Here is a 14541-nt window from a genome sequence, read left to right on the forward strand (position 1 = left end):
GGGAGAGATACTTGGGAAGCTGCTAAAAGCTCTGTGTTTATAAAGAGAGCCAGTAATGCTGTGTTAATTAGCCAACATATAGTTCCATTTATTCGTGGTAGAACTTCCCTCCGTATCTGATCTACTTTTCTACATTAACACCTAGTAAATGGAGGGCGCCTCACAATTTTCAAAGCTATTTCATACATGTTTGCTTATTGGAGTCTCACAACACCCTATGAGGTTGCCAGGGGAGGCATCAATTACACCATTTTATAAAGGAGAAAAAAAGAACAACAGAGAGTTTAAGCAAACCTGTCCAAAGGCACACAGACATACCACGGGGAAGCTAGATCTGGTACTTTGGTTTGTTACCAACAAGTATGTTTGTTGGTTTATTTATTGAATTCAATAAAAATGTATAGAGAGTCTACTCTATGGCAGGTACAACTAAGCAACGAGGATATATAGCCAGAAGACACAGTACTTGTCTTCTAGTGGAAGATTAGAGAAAACATGTAACCGGAGACGTGCCAGAGGGACACCTATGTGCTGAGGGTCTTAACCCAGACTAGGGCATATGGGGCAGAAGGATTCAGGCTCCTCAGAAGAGATGCCATTGAGTCAAGGATAAGGAGAGGTGAGCCAGCACAGTACCTTTTTCTGGCCCCTTCTAGGATGGTCCTGGTCATTAGCTTTTCAGCCTGAGTTCTTGTGTAGCGTAACCCCCTACACATCCCTCCAACTCAAGGTTGGTGTACCCTGACCTCGGGTGAGGCCAGCTCACTCTGGCTCTCATGAAACAGGGACTCATCCCAGCTCCGGGCCTGAAGCTGTGCCCAGAAGTGAGAAAGGGGACAAAACGGGCCAATGAATGGCTCAAACTAGGTTTTTTTTTTTTTTTTTTTTTTTGGTACGCGGGCCTCTCACTGCCATGGCCTCTCCTGTTGTGGAGCACAGGCTCCGGACGCGCAGGCTCAGCGGCCACGGCTCACGGGCCCAGCCGCTCCACGGCACGTGGGATCTTCCCGGACCGGGGCACGAACCCGTGTCCCCTGCATCGGCAGGCGGACTCTCAACCACTGCGCCACCAGGGAAGCCCCTAGGGTGGTTTAAGATCCATCTGACACGTAGATCACTAAAATATTTGGAGGCAAAAAGTAGGACGCTCCTGTGACACCGGAGCTACAAATGAAAATACATTTTCCTTCACAGGGAAATGAAACTTCCTTACAGAGGCGACAAATCCAAGGATCAAAGCCAAACTCACGTAAAAAAGTAAAATTCATTGGCTCGAGAAATTGGGAAATCATGACCGATTTTAATGACCTCTCTCCTTTTCCACAAAGGTTAATCCAAGGGTGACAGAAAGGACTTCAGAGCATTGGACGACTAGACCCTTCCTGCTTTCTATTGTATGTAAAATAGGAAGATTACCTGAGTCAATCGCTGTTAAGAAGTTCTAGGAGGAACTGTTGAAACTGCCTTTGCTATAAAACAAGATATTGAAGGTAGGAAGGCCAGTCCAGTACGTACCCATAGATTCAAATAACTCTCCCTTGATCACCAGTGGACCCAAATGCCCACCATTTGTGCCAAGCAGGGCCTGGGATGAGGATTTTAATGTTTTTGCAGACGGGAGAAGAAAAAAGATACAAATCCGAGGGAGCACGTAAAGCTGTTTCCCTGAAGAATTAAGAAATGGGTCACTGAAGGGAGCTAAAGCCAGGCTCCAACTCTCTTCCAGTAAAGAACTGGAAGGACCATTTTTATAGGCTTATTTTATTGAATAACAGCAGTAATAGCTACCCTTTCTTGAGGGCCTACTGTGTTCCAGGCACTATACTCTGTATTTCACCATCTTTCTGAATTCTCTCAACAATCCTTTAAAAGTAGAGATTATTAACTCCATTGTGCAGATGTGGAAACGGGCTCAGAGAAGACAAAGAGCTTCTACATACTGGAGCAGAAATCCAAACCCAGGCTTGCTGACCCCAAGGCTGTGAGCTGAAACACTCTAGCCCATGGCTTTTTACCACTGCCATGAAACTGCGCAATTCGCCTCTGTGTGCTTTCTGTTAACTCCCAACTGCTTGACTTTATCAGTAAAATTCATCAGAGAAACTCAAGCAATATTTTGTATTTGCTTAAGTATAGGAAGAAAGGGCAAAAAGACTGGAGAGCTGAGCTTCTTTCAATGGAGACCCCAAAAACTTACCCTGGGGGAAGAACTGGGGCCAGTGGCAGTAAAGAAGTGGCACCTGCCGACCATGTCCTGCAGCCTGCAGGGGAGAAAAACGAAAACCACAACCACAAAAGTCCCAACAACAAGGCAGTCAGAGGGGTCTAAGAGCAGGGCCATCGGCAAGAGGCTCCCAAGAAAGAGGCTTCCCTAACAGGCCTCTCCCTGTCCTTCAAACTCGGAGTCGCAAGAGTCCATTTTCTTGATACTCAGCGACTGACTACCAGAAATAACACTTCTGGGTCAGAGTACCTGCATGAAAATGTTTCAGGTGTGTCCCATTTGTGTCAGGCAAAGGTGTTCTGATGAAGTGACACTGCTATCACTCAAGGACTGACTGTCTACTTCACCAGGAAAAGGCCAGGGCACTTGTGCCTTCCGGCAGCCTTGTTTCAATCAATTTGTCACCTCCCTTACATGCTCTCCGAGGGGTGAATAAAAAGCAATGGCAGACTTCAAATTCGTAAATAAATATCAACCAGAATGTATACAGCCAAAACCATGTTGGGGCCCATCGACGATTCTGACATTACTTAAAACATTTCTGGAATGCCTCTCTGGAAAGCCCACTTAAAGCCAGTTTAAGTGTCACAAGAAATAAAGCGTCCCATTATTATCCTCTTACCCCAAATGAATCCCAAATGCTATGACCCTGCTTGAGCAGCCTCCCCATTCAACAGTTTGGTTCCAAAAGATGTGTAGATATTTACCCCGGATCCAGTTTACCTTTACAGGAAGAATGGCCTACAGCTCTTCACCCTTGCTCTGGACCTTTAACTGTCCTGCTCAGCCGCACTCTAATGACGTGATAACATCAACAGCTATCATTTATTCAGGGCCTATGGGCCAGCACACAGCTTCACAACAATCCTGCACAATAGGTACCATTATGCCCATCTTACAAACAAGGTAACAGAACCGTGATGCTAAATGACATGCCAGAAGCACAGAGTCAATGTGTAAACCAGGATGAAAATCTCCATCTGTATCGTTCTAATGACTGCACTCACTCCTTCCTGATAATGCACCTGCTTCATGCATCCTAACCTCTCAGGGTCCTCTCCCTATAACTGTCTGTACCACTGATGACCAACGGGCTGAACACCAACAACCTGCAGACTGCGGGAACGGCCATATGCCCTCAAGGCTTTTCCTAAAGAAGATGTCCAAAGATATTTTAAGGACTGGCAGCCTCAGTGAAATCAGTCTGTGACCTAACAAAGCACCTACTCAGAAGGAGAAATACTTCAAGGACATAGAAGCCCTGATGTGTTAAATAAATAATTTCTTCAAAGCAATTATAGTCCTTCGTGGACCCATCTCCTAAGCCTTCCCAGCAAAAATAGAAGAGGTCTGGTGCACAGAGCAGTGATAGTGAGAGGAGACAGGTCTTACTCCATCTTCAGAATCACATTTCAAAGAGGAAGCTGTGTGGTGATATTGATTTGTTGATGGTATGGATATGCTGGGACCTGCCTCGGAGGCCCCAAATGCTCTCCATATAATGAGATGATCCAACTGAGCACGGTGGGGCTGGCGTAAGAACTGAGAGAACACAATCTGCTTCAAGAATAAGCCATCCAGCCTTCCACAGGTGGCTACAGACATCACTGCTGAGCCATGAGGATGTCTCCTCCTGCTACTTCAGACCTGACAGTTGACAAGCACAGCCCATCCTGAACGTGGCAGACCATATTATGCTGTCAGTCAGTAGGATAAGCTGGGTTTTTCTCACTCAATTCTGCAGGTAGAGCTGCTGTATGTGACACTATAATCTTAAGGGATAAATGTCACTGTATTGCCACAGAGTAGGTTCTGAAAAATAGCTGTCACTAAAGACAACTTTTGACATAAATCTATAATGGAAAATATGTCAGTCTAAGTAAGCCCTTAGAGGAATTATTACATGGGGGCGTACCCCAAATTTATCTGTCTTACCTTACCAAGATTATAAAAAAACTCTAGCTGACACAAATATTTCATGCTACACCAAGTCAAGTCATTTTCTATGTAATCTATTTTTCCTTCAAAACTTTTTCATGAAAAATCTTGACTTACCTAAAGCAAGTTAGAATATATAAGCTGCTATACTAGCTATACCTCAGTATTTTCATTCTAGGACATACACTCAAATCAGAAAAAAACTGAAGTGTCATGTTTCTGTTTCCAGTAAAACTGAATGAAATGAAATCCAAAAATGTCTGAAGGGGACCAAGAACTGTGGAGGTAGACAGTGCTCCAAACAAAATAAAGTTACTTTGCCAGTCAAAAAAAAAAAATATATATATATATATACCAAAGCCCTATTTGTCCCTCTCTCCCTCCTGCCAGCCTTTCATAGGCAGAGCTTCCTGCAGGATAGGGGGCAAAGGAGGAACTAGCGATGAGAAGAGCTGGGGTATTGAAGGCTGACCACAGTTTCTAACCCTCCGACCATCACAACAGGGGCTGATAAGAAGAGCTATAAGCCTTGGCTTCAGCAGGAGTTTAGTCTGACTTGTGCCTAAACAAGTTCAGAAGTAAATGACTTTGGGACGTGACTCAATACCATTCAATATTATTTCCATGATCTGCTGTTGACTTTCTTTCCTGTGCCCACTTCCTCTTGGCTCTGTTTTTTATTTTATATTTGCCTCCCCATTGGTGTTTTCATTGGCTAGCCCATATTCAAAGTTCTATGTACACTGCCTTGAGCCTTTTGGAGAAAAGCTACAACGTAAGCCTAAACTAACAAACAACACTCAAATAATAACCTATTTTAGCATGAGAACATGGGAGCTATATATAGCGACTGCTACATATCACTGGCCTGTTCTGATGCGATGGGAATGAGCTGTGCAAGTGCATATGTGTGTCTGAATATGTATACACTCCACACATCGGTCTTTTCTTCAATTAATTCCTTCATAACCAGATTGAAGATCCTGAAGGTCTTTCCATTTTGCTCTTTAAACCAGTGAAAACCTTGATAGTGCTAGAAATTGGTCCCTCCCCTACCTCAAGTCCTCAAAACAGTGTTCTTAAAATAACTGCATTATAAAAACAGAATCGACTATTTCCCCTCACCTTTCCTACATTATAGGGCAAAACCCAGCCGTTTTGTTCATCTCATTTAAAAAAAACATTATTTTGTACATGTCAGGAATTGGGTGTTAATGGTTCTCTCATTCATTCCCACTTGTTGACATGACACAGTCTATCCCTCCAACTCAGCAGAAGAAAAACAGTATCGTTACACTACTTTTCTGAAGCATCCAGAAGGTTTAGAGACAAGAACAAAACTCCTTGAGAATTAAAATAATTGCTTTGTATATTCCTGCTTCTGCCTTTCCAATTAAGCAGAGAAATCCTGGAGAGGCACTATAAACACTGGAAGACTTGTCTGATCAGTGGAAATAAGGGAGAATTTGCAGTGAGTGTGTATGTATATCATTTCTCAGGTGAAATGGAAGGTAAGATTGCGTAGGAGGGAGAGGACGCACCTTCACTGCAATGTGCCCCTGCGGATCTCAGGGAGTTGATTCTCTAATGCCAGGTGCCCCATGTACTCCACTGAGAGTCCCAGAGTCATGCCGAGAAAATACAAAACGGATACTGATCCATAATGAACAAAAGTGGCCATGCAGATCTATCAGCCAGAGGATAACAGCAGTATTGTGGGGCTGACGTTTTGATCCAGGCCCATCGAGCACAGCAACATGATAGAGGAGCAACAAAACCAGCTAGGACTGGATACAGAGGGAACTGAGGCATCGTGCCACAAAGTGTAAGTAGTTGTATATGTGCAACTCATAAACCTCGAAGTCACTAGGGAAGTATAAACTCCTATAGGAGGTATGCAGACTGCAGGAGAGACCAGCTGACTATACACACAGCGCTGAGAGAAAAAGACTCAGGGGAGAAAAAAATGCAAAGGAATATAGACATGAGGCCAGGTGGAGGAGAGGCTAGCATTTAGGTGGTGGTCAAGTATGATGGGGATGGGAGACCTGAAGGCTGTCCTGTCCTCAAGGTTAAGGGTGAGCCAAGCTGATTCAGAAATGGTGGGAAAAGCCTGATTAGAGCAGTAGTTGCTCAGGGTTAATATAAAGATGGGTGGAAAACTGATGACTGCATAAAGAAAATGTGCTATACCCATGCAATGAAACATTATTTGGCCACAAGAAGAAAAGAAGTGCTGATACATGCTACAATTTGGATGAACCTTAAAAACATTACGTTAAGTGAATGGTTCCATTTATATGAAATATCCAGAATTGGTTAGTTGCCAGGGGCTGGAGGAAGGGGAGAATGGGAAGTGATCACTAATGGGTATAAGGTTTCCTCTGGGGTGATGACAAAGTCTTGGAACAAGATAGAGGTGATGATTGTACAACATAGTGAATGTACTAAATGCCACTGTATTGTATACCTTAAAATGGTTAATTTTATATTATATGACTTTCACCATAATAAAACACACACACACACACACACACACACACACACACACTAGCATGCACGCCCAATACAAATGGGTAGGAGCCTCTGCTGTGACGGCTCTGAGGGGAGCTCTGCCTGGACTGCTGAGGAAGGAGGCTGGTTGACTTTTTTCCTCTCATTCTTCTCCTTAAGTTGTAAACTCCTCAGCAGGGGCAGGCACTGCGTTCTACCTATCACTGGATGCCCCAAAGGGCCTAGTACATAGTAAGTGCTCAATCTTTGTTGAAGGAACCTGCATTATCAGATGTTAAATGTAGGAAAAAAACAGTATTTTTTTCTAACTAAGGTTTTTGAACATGTATAGGTTCAAACAGTTTCTCTCTTATGCTATTTTAAAATAAACTTGATTAAACAATAAAATAGGGCTTACATAGTATCAAACCATCCAGAAGAAGGGTGAAAATTTCAGCCAATTATCCAGATATTTGGCCTAACAGTTCTAAAAAGGTGTTTGAGAATGTATTTGCTAATTTGTTCACTCTTCATACAGGCAAAGCCTACATTTAGCTGTTAAGCCCAGTGTTAGCTTACTTCTATGGGCTCCTTTATTTTTCTCTTGGTCTCAGAGATTCTGTAATTGAAATTCACTGTAGTTCTACAAAGGCAAAAGAAGGAGGATTTTCTGCCTTTGGCAATGGCAGGAGATCTTTGCCTGTAGGATACATGGTGACTCTCATGATGGAGTATACCTCACACAAGCCAAGCTTGCTAATTTGAAGATTTCTCTGTGAAATCCTGGAAGCCAATATTTATCTCCAGCCAAGATGAGGAGGTGGTGGAGGGAGGGGGAGGTGAGAAGGACAAATGATGCTTATGTGGTACTCCCTGAGACTAGATCTGTGAAAACGTTCTTTTCCTGCACAGTTCAATTGATTTTATTCATAAGAGATAAAAATTGAAAGGATGTGAAATATGACCTCATCGAGAGAGACAATGACTTGTTTGACTCTTTAAAAGTTGAAAGATCTGTACGTCCATAGTAGGAGGTTATAAACAGCTATGATAACCCAGCTGACATGGATATTGATCAATATTTTCTTCAACGTCAATATTTTCTTTTTAATCAGGTGTCTCCACTGACAAGTCTTGTTCTCTTCCAAGATCCTTGCTTTTCATAAATTTTCTTGACTAAAAGTAAAATATTTTCAAAGGAACACAAATCCAACCTATAAAGGCAACAAAGTCACAAGCCACTTGACAATATGAATTGGCAACTGTTACTTAAGACTAAATTAAATGAGAAATTAAATGAAAAGCACTGGAAAGAGGATTTAACTATAGATGAGACAGGCAGCGCAAAGCTAATCTTCATAAATGGTGCAAACAGAGGGCACACATGTCCTCAGGCTATAGAACTTCATATTATTAAATGTATATTCTTGAGTAATTTGGTAAAAATCTAGTTCGACACTATTCCCTAGTCCCATCGTTACGTTAGGTCAGTGATTAAAGTACAGGTTAATTATAACCCGAGGTTGCCAACCATGGAAGGGTCACTTCCTGGATTACACTATCCTTATTCTGTCTACCAACACGTTTGATTTCCTTCCTTCCTCCCACCTTCTTTGTCTTCCTTCCTTCTTTTATTCCTGCAGAGTATATATCAACAATGGAAGTTGTTCCGAAAAAATTGTTTTTTCAGAAGTACAAGTAAGACTTTGGAATAATGGCTTTCCTCCATACTATAGTATTTATTTTATTTTATCATTTTCAATATCCTAAGATATTAAAAGCTAGCAAATTAAACAAAGAAGTTTAACAGTTATTTTAACGGTGCAGAAGTACATTTAGTTAACTTTTGGACTCATTTAAAGTTAGCAGGCTTTGGATTCTTCCATTTGATAGAAAAGGACTTTCTTGGTTCCAGGACAACATCCTTCATGAAAGCATACTGAACATGAAGTAGTATATGAGTAAAATTCAATTTTTAAAAATCCCACTAATTCGGGACTTCCCTGGTGGCGCAGTGGTTAAGAATCCGCCTGCCAATGCAGGGGACATGGGTTTGATCCCTGGTCCGGGAAGATCCCACATGCCGTGGAGCAACTAAGCCCGTGCGCCATAACTACTGAGCCTGCGCTCTAGAGCCTGCGTGCCACAACTACTGAAGCCCACGTGCCACAATTACTGAAGCTCACGTGCCACAACTACTGAAGCCCACGTGCCACAACTACTGAGCCCACGTGCCACAACTACTGAAGCCCGCGCGCCTATAGCCTGTGCTCTGCAACAAGAGAAACCACGGCAATGAGAAGCCCACGCACCACAACAAAGAGTAGCCCCTGCTCACCGCAACTAGAGAAAGCCCGTGTGCAGCAGTGAAGACCCAGTACAGCCAAAAAAAATAAAAAATAAAAAAAAACATAGGCCTGCCTGACAAGAAATTCTTTTGAATTAGCTAAAACTGGATCATCTGATATACCAGAAGACATATCCAGTGGGGTTACAACATTTGCTCTAAACAATCACAACAGTGAGGAAACATATTAGTGCTTGATTCACAGTAGGTACTCAAATATTTGTTAAATGAGTAAATAAATGAATGATTACTTTAGTAAATAAATATAAACCAAAATTTCCATGGTTACAAGATATGCTGCTTAAAACAAATTAGTGTTCAGGGATTGTTCATTTTTCACCATCTTAATATACCAATGGGTAAGCCATTGGGATGGTCTCTCATCAAGTTTATGCAAGAACCACATATTTGACCTGTGGGCGTTTTCCTTTTTAAATATTATATCATTTATACCTGTTTTAAGGCATCCGCTTTTTATAAAGCCAAATACCAACTGCTTTTCTTTGACAATTTAAATGAGTATGTGGTAACAGTTAGGTACATTTCCATGATTCTACTCAGTACCTGATAGAGATTTTAGGGTGATAAAGATATTTCTCCAGAGTAGAGTGGGCCGCATGGGGCCATTAATCCCTCCAGCCTGATTCACATTTGCTACAGAGAAGTCTATCTCCAGGGTGGCATGCAATCTCAGTGTCATTAGCACCTCATTCTCATTGTTCCAGGTCAGTACAAAGCTTAGTTGAGAAACAAGCTGTTTTCAGGCATGTGTTCTACTTTGCATTGGGAAGAGGAGGGGTGGCGGGGGAAGGGAGAAAGAAGAGAAGTAACATGAACTGAGCTTCCATTATCTGCCAGTCTGCTAGGGGCTTTACCTCACCTACTAGGTACAAAAACCCTGTGAGATGCCCCTTCCTTACAGAAGAGGACCTTGAGACTTTCTAGGTGAAGTGACTCACCCCAGGCCACACGCAGTCAGTAACAGAACTGGGATGCAAATCCAAGTTCATCTGGCGCCAAAGCCTTCCTCTGTCCATGACATTACACTGCTAATTAATTCCATGATTAATTAATGATTAATTATCCTGTGTCCGGATATTGGGTTCCACTAAAATGTAAGCTCCTCAAAGCAAGTAACTTGCCTATCTTGTTCACCCTCATATCCCTAACTCCTACCTTGGTGCCTCACACATAGTATCTCAAACATAAATGTTGAAGGTATGGATGAATGTATAAATCCATAAGGAAATAAAACACATAGACTGCCGGAGCTAGAGGTGCTCTAATCCAACCATCTCGGTTTTTAGATGGGGAAACTAAGGCTCAGAGGGATTAAGTCGCTTGCCCTTGGTTAAAAAACTGGTCAGTGAAAGATTCAGAACTTGCATCCAGGTCTCTTCTGTATTCTCCTCTACAACATGCTACCCCTTGCACAGACATTTTTGAAAGCATGTTCATCAACTCCATATGGTTTCCTAAGCATTCTACCCTCCCGATTTAATTCTTTAATTGTAAGCTATTCCTTACACATGCAAAGCAATGGAGGTTAGGAATACCATTAGCCCACTAGAATGAAAGCTCACTGAGGACAGGAAAATTTGCCTGTTCTTTTCACTTCGACATGACTGGCACTTAGAAAATGCTCAGTAAATATTTGCTGAAGAAATGAATATATATTATTTCCTTTCCAACAATAAGCAAATTCTTCAGAGATGACGAATGTTAGCACAGATTATACTAAGAAACACTCAAATGATTAAACATTTCAGTAAAAATACTGTGAAATGGTACTCCTCCTTCCCTCCGCTTTCTTCTTTCCTCTATCTTCATCTAGAACACGGGGCACAGGGCAGGGGAGATAATGCTATTTCATAGGATTCATGTAAGGGTAAAAAGAGTTAATACATATAAGCACTTAGCATGGTGCTTAACATGTAGTTAACTCTCAATAAATAACAGCTATTAGTACAAATATGATTTCTTCAAATCAATCAATCAATCAATAAGGGCCCACATAATGAGAAGATGAAGAAGCCAAAGACACCCCACCCCCCCAAAAAAAGACTTGTTTTATGCTTTACAATTTGTAAAATGTTCCTGAATCCATAGTTCCCCATGTGCTTCAAAGTTTGTAAGTTCTATGAGGGCTACAAGTTATAGACGGCATCCGCCGTGTCAGAGATGCTCATGTGTATGTTTTCTTCTAGAATTTTTCTCATGAAATTAATGGAGAGAAGACATAACTAACATTGAGATGAACATATGATGAGTATTCCTCAAATACTGCTATATTTAACATTAGAAAAAGATTACCTCTCCACGAGTTCTTGTCCATTCCAGCAAAGGGTGTCGTTTTCAGCCACAGGGCTATGGCTGCAGATGTAGCCAGGCAAAGCACTATAGAAGCTGATGAAAGATTTTAACTTCTGAATTAGTTCCCTGAAAGAAAAACAAAACATCTGTGTATAAGATGCAAGTAAACCCAGTATGAGGAAAGTTTAATTTGCTTATCAGCATGACAGAAAGGCTCTGCCAGGCTGATTAGAGCAATAAATCATTTAAAAAGACATTCTTGGCTACAAGGCCACAATTTAGGGTTTTTTTTTAAATCAGTAAAATGATAGAAAAAAATTTGCCTGCCATATAAGGTGCTGTTCCTATCAGAAGGATGATTTAATTCCACCATCCATTTTTCTAACACGTTCAGCTTCCATTTTTTGTTCTGATGCTGTTACCCACATTCTCAAAGGTGCTGATTACAAGGCACACTGGAGCACTACATATCTTTTGGTTTCTGAGTGTAACTGAGTGCAATGATTGTAATTTACAATGCTATTACGCTAGAGATGGCCCCTTTTCATATAGACTCTGGCTAATAGTTGCAGATCAGAATCGCAGGGTGTTCAGAGCAGTATAAGCTCTGTGAAATTCTCCTGACAATATCGTCAGAGAAACTCACATCTGCTAAAGGAGGAAGGTTTCTTTGTTCTTTGTTTATATATTGTGGTTCCTATGGGGGTGGGGTGGGAGGGGTCCTAGTATATTTTATTATATATTTGCTCTAGCTTTCATGTTATAAGAGTGTGTGTGTGTGTGTGTGTGTGTGTGTGTGTGTGTGTGTGTGAGAGAGAGAGAGAGAGAGAGAGAGAGAGAGAGAGAGAGAGAGAGAGAGAGAGAGACAGACCAAGCGAACGTATTATATATACAAATATGTATAAACACACACCCATAAATACCCAGCAAAACTTTTGGCCTATTATCTTCTTTCAGATGTACATGGACATACAAAATAAGACACTATAGACTGGAAAGAAGTGTTTATGCTTATTAAGAAATATTAAAATATCTATGCAATAGATGTCCAGTAGTAAACAAACCAAAATAAAATACTCTTTATTTTCTAAAGCAAATATTCCTTGTAGAAAGGAAGTTAAAGAGTACTTCATATATATTCAAGTCTATCTTAAGTCTTCACTAAGTTTGTAGAGACTCTCACCAGGGAATTTGCTGGCAGTGGAGTAATTATGCAATATTGTCTCCAGGCTAACAATGGACTGACCTGATATATAGGCCTCTGGAGGAGCCCAGAAATGCCCTCTGGGGGTTGTTCTCAGATCTGGCCAAAAGAGGAAGACTGGTGGAAATTACTGTCTTGCATTTAATGCCATTTTCCATTTTATTACCATAAAACAATTCATTTCAACTAATAATTTAGAGAAAGAGAGAGAGAGTGCGCTTACGACACTCAGCACATCTTCACAAAGGCTCGGGTCACAGTAAAGCCAGGGTGATGTACAGAACAACTCGAGAAGGGTTACTGAGACATATATAACTCCTGATACCCCAACAGTTACTTCCTGCTATGCTCAAACCCTCTCACAGCCTCTACTGCTGGTTGCTGAGCTCCGTCAATCTCCAAAGTGAAGAGGCTCGGTATAGGGCTCTGAAGATAAAAGTCAACACTCTAGTTTCTCACAGAGGAAAAAGATGGGTTCAATTAATGCTAATAGGGGAGATGCTCTGTTTTACAAGGTAATAATACGGTTCCCAAGAGTGGAAACTGAAAGACTAAAGCCTGAGTAATTCCCCTCATTCCATGAGGAAATGGAATACAGCCATTAGTCTATGGGAAGTGATGGCCCTCCCTTTAATGAAAGAGTTTCCCTTAGGCCTCCTCCTACCTTCAAACTCTCTCTCACTAACATAGCACATAGCAAGAAAAATTGAACCTCATAGCAAAGCCTTCCAATTTGACTTCCCTAGAAGTTAAAACAAACAAACAAACAAACAAAACACTCTGAACTTCTTCCAGCCTCCCAACTCTTGCAGTTTTTTTCTTGGCTGATCATAAAGATCATTGACAAACTGGAGAAGATTCAGAGAGGGTCCATCTAAATGTCGAGGGCACAAAGGGCTGCAATAAACCTAAGACCTCCAACTTTAGTATGAAGGGATATTACTTGGTGGGGTCAAAATAAAAGTCTAAGAAAGCCACAAAGACTGTGAATAATGTCTAGGTCATCAAATTCTAGAACTCGGGGAATCTCTCTGAAACTTGAACAAGGTAACTTGGGGAAATAACAGACCATCCTGTATCACAGAGTATGCATTACCTCCACAGGACATACAGGATGGACCTAGGGAGAGATAGTGTTTTTAAAACTTGCTTCTGAATTAGTTATTTTGAATTTAGAACACAGTTTCATTTAGGAAATATGATATAGTGATGGCTGGATTCTCAGAACAGCCCCTTAAAACCCATTGGGAGTAGTAGCTAAGAGCACTGATTTTGGAGTCTGACCCCCGTGAGTTTCAAATGCCAGTTACTCTCTCACTTACTTAGCAGTAAAATCTTACTAGACAGATTCTAAACTTCTCTGAGGCTTAGTTTCTTTATCTGTAAAATGAAGCAAATGATAGGCTGTTGGGATAATTAAATGAGACAATGCATGTAAAGTGTTTAGCATAGTACCTGGCACAGAGTAATACCTCCACAGTGTTAGCCATTTGGCAATTTATTTCCATTATTATGAGCCTGCAGAATATAAATATAGTATATATATGAAATATATATTATATTCCAGATAAATTTATGTATGCAAGATAATTAAGTTGTTTTCAAGTTCCAGATAACTTTACATGTGCAAGATAAATAATACTTCATATTTTAAGGTGGCTATTAAAAAGTACAACCATGTTTTCTCCCTAAATATTTTTCCTGTTATTCTTTTTCAAAAATTAGCTAGCTATCGGGCTGGGTAAATCACTGGACTAATCTGGTAGAGCAGTGTAGATGGTCTTTGCGTGGTAGGAAAGGGGTGGTGGCCCTCACAAGGATTTGTGTCTAAGAAGCCGAAATTGAGTATCAAATGTGGAAGACCACGCCAAGATGAAGTCGAGTTTAAAAAGGTAGGTTAATCATCAGGGAGAGGCAAATCAAAACCACAGTAAGATACCACTTCAAGATGACTATAATAAAAAAGACAACAAGTGCTGGGAAGGGTGGGGAGAAATTGGAACTCCCACACGTTGCTGGTGG

General features: G+C 41.2%; 1 protein-coding gene across 1 annotated transcript in view; it reads right to left on the reverse strand.

Moving 5' to 3' along the window:
• The window catches only part of GPC3 (glypican 3), a 442407-nt gene that overhangs the window by 143022 nt on the left and 284844 nt on the right, over nucleotides 1–14541 (reverse strand). Inside the window, exon 5 of the mRNA XM_004285475.3 lies at nucleotides 11316–11441. Coding sequence (XP_004285523.1) covers nucleotides 11316–11441 — 126 coding nt within the window. The remainder of the gene's footprint in view (nucleotides 1–11315; nucleotides 11442–14541) is intronic.

Source organism: Orcinus orca, chromosome X, assembly GCF_937001465.1.
Source record: "Orcinus orca chromosome X, mOrcOrc1.1, whole genome shotgun sequence".
Classification (NCBI taxonomy): Eukaryota; Metazoa; Chordata; class Mammalia; order Artiodactyla; family Delphinidae; genus Orcinus; species Orcinus orca.